Source organism: Papaver somniferum, chromosome 3 (assembly GCF_003573695.1).
Source record: "Papaver somniferum cultivar HN1 chromosome 3, ASM357369v1, whole genome shotgun sequence".
Lineage (NCBI taxonomy): Eukaryota > Viridiplantae > Streptophyta > Magnoliopsida > Ranunculales > Papaveraceae > Papaver > Papaver somniferum.
The window spans coordinates 117,615,336-117,630,878 of record NC_039360.1 but is presented as its reverse complement, the minus strand read 5'-3'; the positions used below and the strand labels follow the sequence as shown (position 1 = coordinate 117,630,878).

Here is a 15,543-nt window from a genome sequence, read left to right as displayed (position 1 = left end):
TGGGTCTATACTTGTAGAAATATGTTTCTCATCCGGTTCTTTTGAACTCAAGATCATTAACACATCCATATCCACAATCTATACAAAATCATCAAATTAAAATCAATATAGTCACACAATGCACTTAAATTGTTTACATAATGTAACTAACACATGTTAATTCATTATCTCATGGCAATTTCACAATGTTCATCATCTAAAACCCTAAATAACACAATATTCATCATCTAAAACCCTAAATTACATGTCAAGTTCGTCATTGTGAATCAAAATTGTTATCATTCATCATACAATCGAGTATCATGCATACAATCAACAATAATATCATCTAACGACCTAACATTTCATCGAACCATAAAATAAACTCAAATTATAATTCAACTAACCTCTCTTTGGATTCTCAATCAAATTGAGAAATTTAAGTATGCTTCGATTCCTTATGAAGCAGAGAACAAATCCTTTGAAGCAATTTCATTGATTTGAACCATGCTCCGAGAATTAAACAAGGGGGTTTTAGGTTTGGTTTTTTTTTTCACTAAAGATGAACTGAGGAAGAAGAAGGGGTCGATGGTGTTACTGGATATATGAACGAAAAAGCGCTAATAAGACTAGGGATTGGCGCTATTAACAATTGCGTTTGGCGCTAATAAGATTAGCGTTTGGCGCTATTAAGATTGGCGTTTTGACCGTTGACTAAAGTCTAGCGCTATTATTAATAGCGTTTCCCTGGCGCTATTCTTATTTGCTATTCTTATTTGCGTTTTCAGTGTTCCACGATTAGACTTGCGCTTCCATCAACAGTTCCAAGTGCTGAGGTGGCATAAAAGATGGAAGATGGATGGATTCCACCATAAGACTTGCTCTTATTACAACAAAAACTACGTAGACATGTAAAAAAGAACTGCAAAATCATGAACACATGTAATAAGAATCTAAGCAACATTTATCTTCATTTACATTTCGTTTGCTAATCCAACGTGGTCATGACTTCCCAACATGTGCATTGGAGATTCTACAGTTTCTACACGAAGAAAGAAGCGGAAAATGGAAACTAGAGAAAGAATAGCAGTAACAATTTATACAATAAGGCCAAACATATATATGAGATGATAAATATATGTTTATAAGACACCAACTTTGTATTTGTATTCGTAATTTTATGTCACAGATTACATTTTGCAGCAGAAAGATTGACAGAAGCTTCACAACAACCATCTCCACACTCCTTCAAATTCTGTCTCACTTATAATACCTAGTTCATGGTGGATTTATGTTTCTTTTATGGGAATGAGGTTCTCCTGTTGTAATAAAGTCAACAGGGAAATTTGTACGAACCATCAACAACTAAATGTCAGCTCATTACCAGCCGCATCCCTGATTGCTCAAGATGGATCACTTTCAAAGAAGCTTGATTCCCCGCCAATGACGCTCAGTCATATGAATTAGCATTGGAGTTATGGTAACAGCAGTTGGTCATTGAGGACAAATCAGATAACCTCTCCCACCCTGTCTCAGCTCTCTATCTCTCTATCTATCTTCAAACCATGAGCATATATACTTCTGCCATATCTGGATGCTATAGTCTGCGAGAATTCCTCATACTGGATGATTTTCGTGTGTTATTACTTCCTCGTACTGAAGAAATGCTGGCGGTTCTTAAAAGTCTCCGAAATTCAGGTAAACTAATCTTCCCATCTTTGTTGATGTCTGCCTCTTCCAAGAGTGGATCAATAGAACCCTTCAGTCCAGTGTGCTACAACAAACAATATATCCAACCTCAGTGAAGACCACAAACTGATATTTACATTTAACGGGCCAGTGAACATCGCGTATTGTCAATATGAGAAAGATATTAGTGTATTTAATATACTCACCGTCCGTAATTCCTCTGGTGTGATGAATCCGTCTCTATCCACGTCAAATTTTTCAAAAGCGGCTTGAGACCGTAACTGCCACTTCTCAGAGTCATGTTCCTCTAACTGATGCACATGTATAGTTGCTGCAACAAATTCAGAGAAGTCCACAAGCCCATCTGTGTTGCTGTCTATCTGCCTCGAGCAAAAAAGAAAACCCACAAAAAAAATCACAAAACATTACAAATTGGGAGTTTGGAGAATGGAATACAAGTAATATGTTTATGACAACGGTTAGGAAATCTACAATGTTAAGTCGTGGCTACAGTTTTGTTTTATTACAGTATTTGAAATCCTTGTTGAACAAAATTTGACAAAATTTGCTTACCGCTTGAAGTATTTCAACAACACGCGTCTCCTTCATTTTCCAAGGAAGATCTTTAGCAAGGGCCTGTATCCAGAAACAAAAAGAAATAAGGATATATGAGAAACTAAACAATTCCAAAGTCCAAATTCATTAACATCATTAATTATTTCCTGCCACTACATTACCAAGGTTCACATAATCATAAAAATATGTGGTTATCATTTTGATTCTACGTAAACACCACAATGATGTGAATGGGAACGTACCTCTTTCATTTCCTCAAGACTAATGGACCCATTTTTATCCACATCAATTGCATCAAATTGATCCTTGAGATTGGCCAACTCGTCTTCATCAAGTGTGCTTGCCAAAGCCTAAAAGGGACAATAAATGCATGATAAGAAATCCTGAATAAAGCTACGAAAGAAGTCAAGGTGAAAAAACTTAAGAGTTGCTTACCCTAAGCGCGAACTGTTTAAAACGGCTGTATTTCACAAACTGCCTCATGTTGGATAGAACAGAAATATCCACAGGGATCTCGGATGCATCTCCTCCTTCTCTAACCCATGGATGTGCTGCAAAAGTGGACCTCAATCAGAACAAACTCATCATATAAAAGTGAAGGGTAAGTAAAAAATATCAAAGCAGACCGGCAAGAAAAAGTGCAAACACCATTGCCAGAGACTGGTAGACAGAAGAAAGAAAGGAGAGGGAAGAGACAAACCAACAGATACTTACATAAGGCTTGGGCTGCAGTTAATCTTGCACGAGGATCTTTCACCAATAACTTCTTTACAAAATCTTTAGCACTGTGGCTTATGCTTGGCCATGGTTTCCTTCCAAAGTCAGGCTTTCCTTTAAGGACCTGCAACAAATGATTCTGAAATGAGTAAGCACCGGGTTCATATTGAGTTGCACTTGAAGTTTTGAACTTAAATACTATAGGAATGTAAGACAACGCATGTAAGTAAACTTGTGAACATGCCGCGCTACCAAGATAAACACGCAAAATATAAAAATGTGATATACCTCCTTGAATATGCCATCCTCAGTCTTATCCCAGAATGGACGCCTGCCACATAGCAAAATGTATGTAATAACACCAATGCTCCAAACATCTGATTCAGGTCCAGATTGACGTTTCAGTACTTCTGGAGCAACATAGTATGCACTACCAACAATGTCCTGGAACTTTTTTCCTGCATTGAGAACAATTAATCTCAGTGAACGGTGTATTTATATACCATTACTTTTGTTCTTAATCCTTGAGATGAGAATTTCTTTTTCTTGCAGAGCCTTTACTGACCTGGCTTTATGAAGTCAGACAGACCAAAATCTGTGGCTTTAAGTGGTGAATCTTCTTTGGATGACTTGAAAAGAAAATTCTGGGACCAATAAAATGCTTTAAGTAAGCAGGCAAAAAAGGTAATGTAACCAAGCAGAATGTTGCATCCGTTTAATGTACTCAGAATGTACCTCGGGTTTCAAGTCGCGATGTACCAAACCATGTAAATGGCACTCAGCTGCAACTTTAAGCATCTGGCGTACTATTATTGCTGCGTCTTTCTCAGTGTATCGGCTATCCTTCCTGAATTTAAATGATTGAATTCTGTTTTAGAACTGCAATTATCAACTTATACAAATTGAATAGTGGCAAAGCAAATGGTTGAGACATCTTACTGGGATAATATACGGTCCAGTAATTCACCACCCTCACATAATCTAATATAAGATTAAAAAAAAAACTTTAAAATCAAAGCAGAAAATATATCAAACTAGAGATCTAGAACCAGGATTGGACCAAGAAGGTGAAAGAGAAAAAAGAAACTGAAATCTTACTCCATTACAATGTAGACATAAGAATCATCCTCAAACGCGTTATGAAATTGAACTACATTCTCATGACCTGTGAGTGCTCGGAATATCTTGACCTCTCGCTTAACATCCTCAACAGCGATTGGAAGAATCATCTGCCACCATACACAACGCGAGTTCTTTCAGAAACATGCGATGTCAATAAACCATTAATTGAGTGGCAAATATTACTTCATTACAAGAAGAGAGAAAAAAAAACACCAGTGACCAGCAATCTCCACTTGGGATCCATATGACACATTTAAGCTACTATCCGGTAGTAGCATATAATGTTCGATCCCCATTTTATGTACAATGGAGCTCGCAAACGACCATTTCTCTGAATCCAATTAATTTTGAATCCACATTCAACAGATAATTCGATTATATTCCACAAGTGAAAAGAACCACACATTGTCTTTTGCAATATTCCCTAAGGTGACAACTTATACTGATCCCTATTCATCATACCGAGAAAAGGTGAAAGATTTCAGACATAACCCAGAAAAGGGTTGCTCAGAATCTATTTGAATCATATCAAAAAAGGTAGATAGAACCTTAAATCAACTGTAAACTTATCTAATCTGGAAATTTTAAAAAACGTAAATGGAGTGGAAATTAAAAATGGCAAGCATACCTTGTTTTTGTCAATCCTTTTCACAGCAACACGATCTCCATTAGATTTATCAGTAGCAACAAAAGTATAACCAAACTGGCCATGACCCAATAAATTACCAATAGAATACTTTTCTTCAAAATCTTTATCATAACCAAAATCAGTCCTTTTCCCACAAGGAACAATCCCACTTGATCTCTTCGTGCTACCACCTCTTGCCTTTTGGCTATGCTGCTGTGATGAATTCCTTTGTTGTTGTTGCTTATGATTATTATGAGATGTTGTTGTCGTTGTTGATGATTTTGTATTGTTGTCCTCTTTGTGTTGTTTATTAGTTGTGGTTGTGGTTGTCGTGGTGGTTGTTTTGCCTCCATTAGAAACTCTCGTCTTTGATAAACATAGACCCATATTGATTTACAGATTGTACAGATCGAAGGACAGGGTTCAGGAAATGTTATCGTGATAAAAAAAAGGTGGAGCCTCCCCTTGGGTTTCTGTATTGCTTGAAGGAAGAGACAGAGAAAGAGGGAGATGGATGTGCAGAAGGGGAGAGGAGAGGAGAGGAGAGGAGAGGTGCAGAAGCTACCTCTCCTTTCTTCTGGTATTGTCTTTTGTTTAAAACTAAAAACAAGAAAAAACGAAAAACATGCATTAGTTTGTACGAAATTTGATTTTCTTTTTTTTTACAACATTCCTTTTTGTATTGTTTCCTAATATTTCCATAGTTTTTTCCTTTCCTAATGAGAAAAAAAAAAGTAATCACCTTCTCCTTTTTTAATGATGATATGGTAAGATGTGACGTGAATGGGGTCAACGGTCAACCTATGTACACCTTTGTTTAATCACACTGTTTTATTGACTAAGATCAATGATATAACTATCTGTTCCGCCTGATTATCTTTTTATCTGTTTAGCAGCTGGCAGGATTGCTGGAATTCTAGACCCTAGTTAGCAATTCAGGATTCGGTAAACGTACGGAACGGCAAACGTACGAGTATTATACGATTTTGTAAAATCCAGATTCGGTCCAAAATTCGGTCAACGGGACGTGATTCGTCAGTAATTCGGAACGGCATACGTACGTGTATAATTCGATTTATAAATGTGAGTTCGGCTCTGAAAATTCGGTATCTATATATAACAAATAATTTGTATTTATAAGGTCATAGACCAATTTTTATACATATGTGTGAGTTATTTAAAGAAAAAATAAACTTAATATGATGATATTAATAATATATACAACATTAGTTATCCAAGAGGACGTCGTATGGTGGTTTAGATGCTTGGTTAGTGAGTTTGAGATCTCTCTCATCTTCACCTTCAAATCTCTTCAGTCGTTTTTGTTTCATAAAAATTACAACACGTCTAATATTCGATCGTGTATGCTCGGAAGGCAGTAAAGCCCAAAAAGTGGAGTCTTTGAAAAGTAAAAGCTAAAGAATTTATGGCGAATTAAGCGGACGTATCATTCGGAATATGTAAAATTCGTGAACGGTTCGCGAATAATCCGGAAATGCCACATAATACGCGACTTGGGTTCGGAGTTGCAAATGTACGCGAATAAAACGGTAAAATTCGCGAATGATTCGCGAACTTACTAACTAGGTTCTAGACACGCTAACGTGTAAAAATAGCGAATTCCCCGCTCTCAATCCCATCGAAAGATAAATACAGTAGTAAATTATCATCCGCAAGCATATTACCTAATTGTCAATTTAAGGATACAAGACCGTCTGGAAGTCAGTTTTGTTGTCTACGATCATGTATTATTATGCACTTGAATCTTGAGTAAAGTAAAAGAAAGAACGAAAGAAATGAGAGAATATCGTTATAGGTTTAAGACTTTTCTCTTATTGTCTTAAGTCTAAACCAAACACAAACCAAAAGCAACATTTTAGACACACAGCAGCATGCAGACAAAAATGTTAAACTAATACTCAGAAAAACAAAGGGAAAATACCTTAAATGACTTTAGCAAAATCAATCAAAAGCTTAATTGTGATACTATAGAAAGTGACACTAATTTTTGTGATTACTCTATATATGAATCATTTGCTTATTATATAACTCATCTTTTTTATCAATAAAGATGTGATGCAATATAATAGTAACATTTCCTACTAGTAGTATTATATTGTAATGGGGACTCAGATTCAACACCAAATCCATCGACTAAGATCTTAATCATGTTAGGGTAACACGTAATGTTGAGAAAAGTGTCACAATCAATATATTTAGGGTAAATGGTATCTATTTAGTGCTAAGTGCATTATTAGTTTTATTAGTATCTAGTTATTCTTTAATCTCTCAAGGAAAATCATGTTACGTGAAGAATAATTTATTTATTTCAAACACTTTCTAGGTATTTCCAGTTCTCTTAAAAAGTGACTACAAATCTATGATAGCATTAGTACCATTGTACTTGTATATGCATTTCAAACAGATCCTGCAAATTAGAATACACATGCTGTTGTACATAAGACTACTAAAAAGGGCAAAAGTAGTCTTTTGATTCTGATGGCCTGATACAAACAGAAAATACATACAGATCACAGATATAGACACCAAACCTCTGTGTGTTCTCTGCTATTATAGCATTACGAGTTAAGAAAGGGGCACGTTCATTAGATGATAACTGTGAGTCAAAGATCTAGTGTGCTATTTACTAAAACCAGACTTATCATAGTCCAAGTGACTACTAATAGTTACTATACTAGTGAGGAAGTACGCCAGACAAAATAAGGTCACTTGCAGTTAGGGATCAGAGTTAACATACTGCCTCAAGCTTTAAGTTCCTTCCGCTTCAGCTTAGACAAAACGAATTCTTCGTCAGGATCCTTTGCCGAATCACTATCTTCTTTCTTACTTTTCTTTGAGTTCTTTGCTGCTGCTACGGATTTCTTTCCGGAATCTTTGCTCTTAGACAAAACGAATTCATCGTCAGATTCGTGTTCCGAATCACTATCTTCCTTCTTATGTTTCTTTGAGTTCTTTTCTGCTGATACGGATTTCTTTCCGGAATCTTTGCTCTTAGACAAAACGAATTCATCGTCAGATTCGTTTTCTGAAGCACTGTCCTCCTCCTTTCGTTTCTTTGAGTTCTTTGCTGCTACTACGGGCTTTGATCCTGAATCTTTGCTCTTCTTCGCGGAAGAAGCAGCAGGAGAAGATTTGACTCTCTTAACAGTAGCAGACTTTGTCGTTTCCTTGACAGAAGTGGTGGTGATAGCCTTGATAGGAGAGTTGAGTACTTTTTTCTTTTGTTTCTTCTGAAACACTTTGGCTGCCTCTTCTCTAGGTAGCAAACCAGACTCCAGCATCCTGCAGTGACATGTGGTATGCATTTCGTCAGAAATTAGCAAATACATTTCATACAACAGGCGGAAATGGGGATAATTAGCATTGGTAGAGGCAATAGTGAACCGACCCCATCTCTCAGGAAGTAGACAGGCTGAACAACAAAAGATTTGCTTTTATATGTCATATGTGCAATTTCTTAAGATGGAAATCAATAAGGGAGATGCTCAACAACATATACAATGTGCATCACCGTAAAGGAGTAAGAGAGGGGGATCAATCACCATGGTACTGTCAGTGTAACATATGTTACTTGATTTGCAAGGAAGTGGGAGTTGATTTCATGCCACTTCCTCTTCAGACTGTCTGCAAGCGGTTTTCTTCGTTTTTAATGATGATTTGAACCAAACGTTTATTCTAGGTTTATGTTTCAATGTGCAAACCAAACCTACAAGGACCCTAATCTGTGTAAACTGAACTCTCAGCTTTAACAGCAGCAGCTACAAGTTTATGTTTCATCTATACTAATTCATTCGTATCTTACAGGGTGATGAATTGTGCAGCGCGGCAGCTTCTCCACCAATCTTGGTACTGCTCTCGCCTCTACTAGTCTATCACTGGCTCGCCAAGCCTATCGCGACCCTATTAGTAAAGACCAATGTTGAGAAAACATGTGAAACGACAGAGTACGTGAATCCGGAAAGCTATAACCTGCCTACCTAACAAAAGGTTTCCAAAATCTCAGCACTATAAGGTGGCCCAAAGAGATAAGGATGGCATCCCACAAGAAGCTGAACAGCGGATAATTATCACCATTATTACATCATCCAGAATTACTAGTTGGCCCTTTGACACATGTACCATGATGCTTATATCCATGAATCATGCAGCATGTTACTTGACAGATATATACTAGACCTTTATATAAGCAGTGCATATATGTTGGCCTTCGGTGAACCACATGGCTACCAAGAATGCATGCTCGCTCCATATAGCAAAGGTAGCATGAGCACCATGAGTCACATTGGACATACGACCAAACTGTTAATCGAACCTCACAAACAGTTCCTAATAAAGTATTTGCAAGCTTAACTACCAATAGGATGTGTATTGCCAAGGAAAGCCGGACACAAACCAGTATTTTTGAGTCAAGCACATATTAGTTCATGTCTTCGTGATTTACCGTAATATGTTTGTTATTCCACAATACACAACCCTTCTAACGCCCAATTGCTTCTCCCTTCCCCCTAATTCTTATGAACGAAGGCACTAACAAGACATTCTTTAGGAACAATCCCAATCAATTCAAACCTATATTCAGTAGAATCAAACAAGTGAAATTCATCAATGCAAACAAACAAATAAACTCTTACCAGAAGGCAGCCATTTCACTATTAGGCAACTGCTTGTACAAAGTTTCATAGAAAATCCTTAATGGATCTCTCTGCAAATCCAACAAAAACTCCATCAAACCCATTAGTAAAAATCCCCAAAGAGAAATTTAATTCCATAAAAAAAAATTCAAACCTAAGAGTGTCAATATACATACTTCTTCAGGAGGGTCACGCTTTTGTCCAGGCAAATCATACACTTTCCTAGTCTTAACAACCACACTCTTTTGAGTCTTCTCCTCCACTTTCAACACCTTTTGCTTTGCCGTTTTTGTTGGAACCATTACAGCCTTCTTTGAAGTAGTTTTAATGGCTGGTTTTTCGTCTTCTTCTGAGCAGACAGGTTCTTCTTTCTTCACTTTAGATTTCTTGACACGGCCCACTGAACTTTCATTTTCAGACTTCTTCTTCGGCTGCTGCTTCTTTTCATCTTTCTCAGTATCAACCTTCTCATCTTTCACAGATTTCTTCTTCTTCTTCTTCTTCTTCTTCTTCTTCTTCTTCTTATCCATCTCCATATCTGATTCACGCATTCTTCTTCAAGCGCTGGTAAACGGAGAAAGCTCAGAAAACCCTTGATGAATCAGGGAAGAAGTTTTACCTTTGGAGAGAATTAAAAGAATAATAGTAGCAGGCAGTTTGCCCTATTATGGGCCTCTTTCTGAGCCTGTACAAGAATTTGAGCCCAAACCTAGCCTTTTAGTGATGACCTGTTTTCTTCCCATGGGGCACCTGCCAATCTGCCATCCAGAGCTGGAACTGGGATACAGCTTGAATTCCTCTGGCGTTCGGCTTGTCTGGCTTTGGGCAAACACCACCCACACCCAGAGATTTTTCATGTTTGTTTTTTGGGATTCCTGCAACGAAAACTAGAAAAATTTCATCCAGAAGCGTAATTGCTTCTGTTGCACAAACAAGCTGCAGACAAGTCTGTCAAACCTTGAAATCAAGCCATGCTTGAACAAAGTTTTGTAAACTCATCTAGATAAGGAACCTGTTTACGGTACTCTTTATAGAAACTGACTTCTAGTATTCTCATATTTCTGTTTAGCTTTTTAAGTGTTTTAGGGGAATATATTCCTTCCTCTGCATTATAAGAACAAAAAAATCATGCACAGCAACAGTGCATCCACTTTATTATATCTTCTAGCATCAATACCTTTGCTTGAGCAAGACTAAATTAAAAGAGAAAGAAACTATCTCTCACACAACAACAGTCGGAATCCTTTACTTTTGATCAGCACTTATTCTAAAGCAATCAAAGCTGCTGCACTCCCAAAGCTGTAATATGAGAAACAGTCGCACACACCACCTATTTAATCCTCTTAAGAGCTCCTCAATATTACATTTACAAACTGACGAACTCATTTTACACTACAAACAAGAACACCGAAAAACATGGGTTGGTTTTGGAGTGAGAGAAGAGGTCCAGAATGGAAACAAGGATGGACTTCCAATACCCTCTCCAACACTTCACTTCCTCCTCTCCCCCTGCTTGCCATTTTCGCCATTGTTCTTCTCTTCCTCACTATCTCGCAATATACAGGTTACAAAGCTCAAATGGAACACACAATGTTCAATTTCCAAATTTTCCTTTTTGTACTTCCTGTAATACTCATATTTGTTGTCCGTTCCATGTCCTCTGACGGTAATGGTAGAAGCTTTGTATTTCGATTTCCTCGTCTACGCCCATCACAGCATCATCAAGACAGCGGTCAAGCAGTTGGTAGTACTCATGCTGGTTCATCAACATCATCACCGTGGGGTGTTGCTCTAATTGTAGTGGTGCTTATAGTGATGATCTTTTACAAATCATCCTTCGATTCGCAGTGGTTTAGACCTCTCCGGAGGTCAGATTGAATGCAAGTAGTATTCCAAATTTCCACAATCTATATACTAGTTGAATTATTAATAACCGATTAAGAGTAACAATCACTTGAGTAAGCTATGTTGTCTTTCGGGTTTGGGGAATATCTTTGTTCATCTGTTTTGTCAAGACTAGTAAGCCATATTGAGGTTTCACTGTTCTTCAGCACTACTCTATGTTCAAGTTGATCTTAAATATACTAACAACTATGTCTTGATGTACTAAACAGTTATCTACACTGCTCAAATCAAGTTTGTTCGTCTTTATTCCTAACTACAACAGGTGGAAAAAAGAAAAAAAAATGCTTCTTTCTAACCTTTATCCATAATAATTATGCTTAATCATTAGGCACTGCTCAAATCAAGTTTGTTCGTCTTTATTCCTAACTACAACAGGTGGAAAAAAGAAAAAAAAAATGCTTCTTTCTAACCTTTATCCATCATAATTATGCTTAATCATTAGGCAACAAAACAGAGAATAATTAAACTGGAGAACTGTTTTTTAAATTAAACAAAACAATAAAATGTACAAATCTACTAATCTTTAAACAATTACATTAGCATACATTGTGACTCCTAAGATACATGGAGGAACTGGATTCGAGCAATCATACAGGTGGATTCCAGCTTGATAGAGCTTAAGCATGTATACATGATAAACAGATGATAAACAGAAGCACAGTAAAATCAAGACAACACAAGATTGAGTTCTTAACTTAAAAAACTTAGGCGGGAAGGACCGGCCATGCCCTTCTGAGATGCCTGCATGCATGCCTGCTTGCTTTAGCATGGAGTTGTGAATAAACAGAAGCACAGTGAAATCAAGAGAACACCAATTGACTTCTTAACTTAAAAACTTAGGTTGGAAGGACCAGCCATACCCTTCTGAAATGCCTGCCTGCCTGCTTGCTTGCTTTAGCATGGAATTGTGAATAAATAATTAAATATAGATTTGGCCATTGTGAATCAAGTTATAGAGGACTTTGAAGAAGGGTTCTTTAGTTTTGGAACTTTAAATTCAGATGTGAACAAACTTGGAGTGCCTGATTTAGAATTTTCCTCAGCTGTCTTTCTCTTTGAACTTCTCCTATTTACCTGATGATCACACAAATAAAAACAACAAACTGAGTCATCCTTTAAATACTACAAGAAGAATTATTCAAGAGTTATATCACTCAACAGTAAGATATTTCTCATTGAAACGCTGTGAGTGGAAAAATCATAACCAAGAAATACTTTAAACGAGGTCATTTAGTTCAGGTCAATTAATACAAGCTTTTGAGAGGATTTTGAATGGAAAGTCCATGGCAGCTCAAATTTACATACGATGCATAACACATGAAAAGAAGCATCCATATCAGTTATTTTTTGATGCTATTGCCCTGGCCTGATAAAGAGTGTTGATGGTCATAAAGTGGTATACTCACCCACTCCTGATGTTAGTTACTGCAGGGAAAGAAGGCATCAATTTTGTTTTGTTACATTCGCTAAAAAAAAACTCATGTTCTCCACTCCTTCATGATGTGCTAGATTAATATAAAATAGGTCCCTCAAACAATTGAAATTGAAACATGAACAACAACAAGCTTGTACATGTAAAAGTTCATCAAATTTAAGGTACCTTCTCAGAGTTCTTATCATTCGAGGTTTCTGATCTGGCTGATTCGATATTCACATGCCTTCCCAATGTATGACTACTCGTAGGATCCATCTGGCTTTCTGCGGTTTTTGTGGTCGTGGTACTGGTTTTCGTTGTGCAATGTTTTAAGAACGGGGTACTTAAACCATTTCTTGGTTTTCTCAACCGTTCTAATTCTCTCGACTGTGTTGACATTTCAATATTGCTTCTGACCATATCTTCCTCAAGCTTAGCTACCTTAGCTTTTAAAATCACAATGGTCTCATCCTTTTTATCATTCGATGACTGCATCTTCTCCACGCTAGTTAGCAGTTCCCTTATCTTCTCATTTGCTTGAGAAACTTCAGCGCGCTTACATTTTAAGAGATCAGAGTAGTCATTTTCCATCTTCTTGAGCTGGTTCCACACAAAATTTCTCTCTGACAGCAGCGCTGAAACATCAGTTTTGTGCTTTGATGTAAGATTCTCATTCTCGCGCTTCAGTTTTTTCACCTCAATTTCCAATGCCCTACAACGTCGTTCGTCTTCCCTAGTATTTTTGGCAGATATTAAGATGCTTTCTCCATCTTTATGTTTCTCGGCATCCACAACGATGCCTCCAAGTTTTTCCTATGAATCGATAAAAGAAGGTGATTAACAAGATACTCTTGCACATAAAAGCCTGAAATAAAAATTCAAGTAAACTAAAATAACATACTTCCTGCTCGGCACATTTACGGCTCAGGTAGTCAAACCATGATTTGAAGTCGTGCAAATCATCATGTGCATCATCTGTTTTTACACAAACAAGTCAAACACCAAAGATGTTACAGACCACGGAAAAGACGAAGAAAACATGAAACTAAGAAAAATTCACAAAAAAAAAAAAATGAAACTAAGAAAAACAAACAGAAACAAATTTGGAGTTTTCTCCAATTGGTTGTAAATCCACGAAAAAAATAATATTTCATCCCATAAAGAATATTTCTACTAAGACCAGCAGAAACCCTAATTCTAAGAAGCAGAAAAAAGCTTACCACTTTTGCGTTTATAAAGAAAAGATTCCCTCTGTTTGAACCCGAGAATCAAATGTAACTTTTTAAGTTCTACCGAGTTGGCCATCTCTTCCATCGTAAGACCCTTCTTCATCTGTAAGAAAATCAAAAAATCCCTCAATTTTCAAACCCTAGTCCTAAAATTACACAAAAAGGGGGTTTTTTTCTTCAAATTTACCTGAGAGATTTGATCTTCAAGTATACGAACTTCAGAAACAAAACGGTCATACTGAATTTTGATTCGATCTTGGAGTAATTTCCTATCAGTAACAAGAGATTCAAGCTGGGTTTGTTGGGTTTTTAAAATATGGACTAGGTGATTGAATAGTTTCTCCCATTGAAGACGATCTGAGGAGATTGTTGAAGCTTCATCTACTAACATTTTTAAAGACTTGTGTAAAGAAGAATAAGAAGAAGGAAGAAGAAAATAATGATAATGAACAGAAAAAGGTTTCAAATTAATTTTAACAAGGCTCTGCCTCTTGAGTGTTTACAACGGTCGAAAGGGGAAACAGGTCCATCTTGTTGCGCTTATGGTACGGGACGGACGAAACGGTAAGTTTTGACTTGTGAGGGGTAATTGCACTTAAGACCGTTGGGAACTGCGCTCTACCTCATTTTTTTTTCTTTTTCTATTTTTTTTTTGAAGCATGATACATTATTAAAATCACGACAAAATTACATGGGGTACGTTGTACCCATAGAGTCACCATTACAACAAGACAAATACACAAAGAAATTTCGTGGTTCCAGATTGTTGTTGATAAATTTACTATTGCGCTGACGTCCGCTGCTTTGTTTGCCAATCCGTCTGCTGCCTGGTTTGCTTCCCTTAATTATGCTTTATGGGGATTTGGACCAATTTAAGCTTGATTTCAGCTATCATATTGCTTAAGTACCAAGGTGGTTCAAAGGTCGAGGTTGTGAATTTCCGAAGATTTTTCGAGTTCGTTTTGAATTTGCACCTTTGATCACCCTCGTTCTGTAGTCGTTTTTGACGCGATAAGCATGGCCCACGTTTCAGCTGTAAGGGCGGTGGTTATACCCAGAGTTTGGGCAATTGTTAAGATTGTGATAGCTTCATCGTCTCTGCATGTAATACTCGTTTCTGCTAGTTCCGGATGTCTTCTAGCTTCCCTGTATGTGTTGATTTTGATCCAATCTATGGGAGGTTTGATCCACCCCACCGAAATTGTAGTTGAATTGTGAATCATATGTGCAGCGTTTGCAGATAGCACCGGTGGGAGGTTGTGCTGAGCCCATGAATATTCCTACTGAAGATTGGTGGCCATTTGCATTATGTTGGTGGGATTTGGTTGCTTTTGGTTATATACTGCGTCGTTTCTGGCTAGCCATATGGACCAAAAAGGAAAGCAGAATGTTGTAATGACTTCGTCACCAGTTTTTGTTTGAAGGAGTTGGGATATAATTGTTTGAGGGTTTATGGAGGCGGACAATGAAGTGAGATATGAGCGGTTGTTTCAGGATCAGAATTGCATTGGGGACATAAGTTGGAGTTGGACAGGTGAATGCGGTTGAGAATGTGGAAGGTTGGCAGACTCTCGTTAAGTGCTTTCCGCAAGAAAAGCTGTACTTTTGGTGGATAAGGTAATGTCCAAAGGA

At 37.3% G+C, this 15,543-nt stretch overlaps 4 protein-coding genes across 4 annotated transcripts; 1 reads left to right on the top strand and 3 right to left on the bottom strand.

Annotated features, from left to right (window-relative positions):
- Positions 1-1,052: 1,052 nt before the first annotated feature.
- On the bottom strand, positions 1,053-5,382 carry LOC113357134 (calcium-dependent protein kinase 28-like). The gene is made up of 12 exons (XM_026600424.1): positions 4,712-5,382; positions 4,060-4,190; positions 3,901-3,942; positions 3,697-3,808; positions 3,527-3,605; positions 3,250-3,419; positions 2,959-3,085; positions 2,680-2,795; positions 2,487-2,594; positions 2,242-2,304; positions 1,875-2,048; positions 1,053-1,753 (listed from the first exon to the last, which is right to left on the bottom strand). Exons 1-12 carry the CDS (start codon positions 5,096-5,098, stop codon positions 1,577-1,579), a joined length of 1,686 nt encoding a protein of 561 aa, XP_026456209.1. The 5' UTR covers positions 5,099-5,382; the 3' UTR covers positions 1,053-1,576.
- A 1,710-nt stretch (positions 5,383-7,092) lies between these two features.
- On the bottom strand, positions 7,093-9,989 carry LOC113357133 (transcription initiation factor TFIID subunit 11-like). Its single transcript, XM_026600422.1, has 3 exons — positions 9,540-9,989; positions 9,364-9,434; positions 7,093-8,014 (listed from the first exon to the last, which is right to left on the bottom strand). The coding sequence occupies exons 1-3, from the start codon at positions 9,912-9,914 to the stop codon at positions 7,474-7,476; spliced, it is 987 nt and encodes a 328-aa protein (XP_026456207.1). The 5' UTR covers positions 9,915-9,989; the 3' UTR covers positions 7,093-7,473.
- Positions 9,990-10,779: 790 nt separating this feature from the next.
- On the top strand, positions 10,780-11,241 carry LOC113359891. The gene has a single exon (XM_026603459.1). The coding sequence runs from the start codon at positions 10,780-10,782 to the stop codon at positions 11,239-11,241; it is 462 nt and encodes a 153-aa protein (XP_026459244.1).
- Positions 11,242-11,726: 485 nt separating this feature from the next.
- LOC113357132 lies at positions 11,727-14,398 on the bottom strand. The gene is made up of 5 exons (XM_026600421.1): positions 14,099-14,398; positions 13,903-14,014; positions 13,584-13,657; positions 12,869-13,495; positions 11,727-12,342 (listed from the first exon to the last, which is right to left on the bottom strand). The coding sequence occupies exons 1-5, from the start codon at positions 14,300-14,302 to the stop codon at positions 12,214-12,216; spliced, it is 1,146 nt and encodes a 381-aa protein (XP_026456206.1). The 5' UTR covers positions 14,303-14,398; the 3' UTR covers positions 11,727-12,213.
- Positions 14,399-15,543: the final 1,145 nt, after the last annotated feature.

Excerpts from the sequence above, each read along its gene's own strand:
- LOC113357132 (XM_026600421.1), bottom strand. The coding sequence starts at position 14,302 with ATGTTAGTAGATGAAGCTTCAACAATCTCCTCAGATCGTCTTCAATGG. Across the intron at positions 13,496-13,583 it reads GTAAATGTGCCGAGCAGGAA|GAAAAACTTGGAGGCATCGT; the intron begins GTATGTTATTTT and ends ATCGATTCATAG. Across the intron at positions 12,343-12,868 it reads ATGATAAGAACTCTGAGAAG|GTAAATAGGAGAAGTTCAAA; the intron begins GTACCTTAAATT and ends TGTGATCATCAG.
- LOC113359891 (XM_026603459.1), top strand. The coding sequence starts at position 10,780 with ATGGGTTGGTTTTGGAGTGAGAGAAGAGGTCCAGAATGGAAACAAGGA.
- LOC113357134 (XM_026600424.1), bottom strand. The coding sequence starts at position 5,098 with ATGGGTCTATGTTTATCAAAGACGAGAGTTTCTAATGGAGGCAAAACA. Across the intron at positions 3,809-3,900 it reads CTGGACCGTATATTATCCCA|GAAGGATAGCCGATACACTG; the intron begins GTAAGATGTCTC and ends ATTTAAATTCAG. Across the intron at positions 2,049-2,241 it reads TTGTTGAAATACTTCAAGCG|ATAGACAGCAACACAGATGG; the intron begins GTAAGCAAATTT and ends TGCTCGAGGCAG.
- LOC113357133 (XM_026600422.1), bottom strand. The coding sequence starts at position 9,914 with ATGCGTGAATCAGATATGGAGATGGATAAGAAGAAGAAGAAGAAGAAG. Across the intron at positions 9,435-9,539 it reads AGCGTGACCCTCCTGAAGAA|AGAGATCCATTAAGGATTTT; the intron begins GTATGTATATTG and ends TTGGATTTGCAG. Across the intron at positions 8,015-9,363 it reads AGTGAAATGGCTGCCTTCTG|GATGCTGGAGTCTGGTTTGC; the intron begins GTAAGAGTTTAT and ends ATGTCACTGCAG.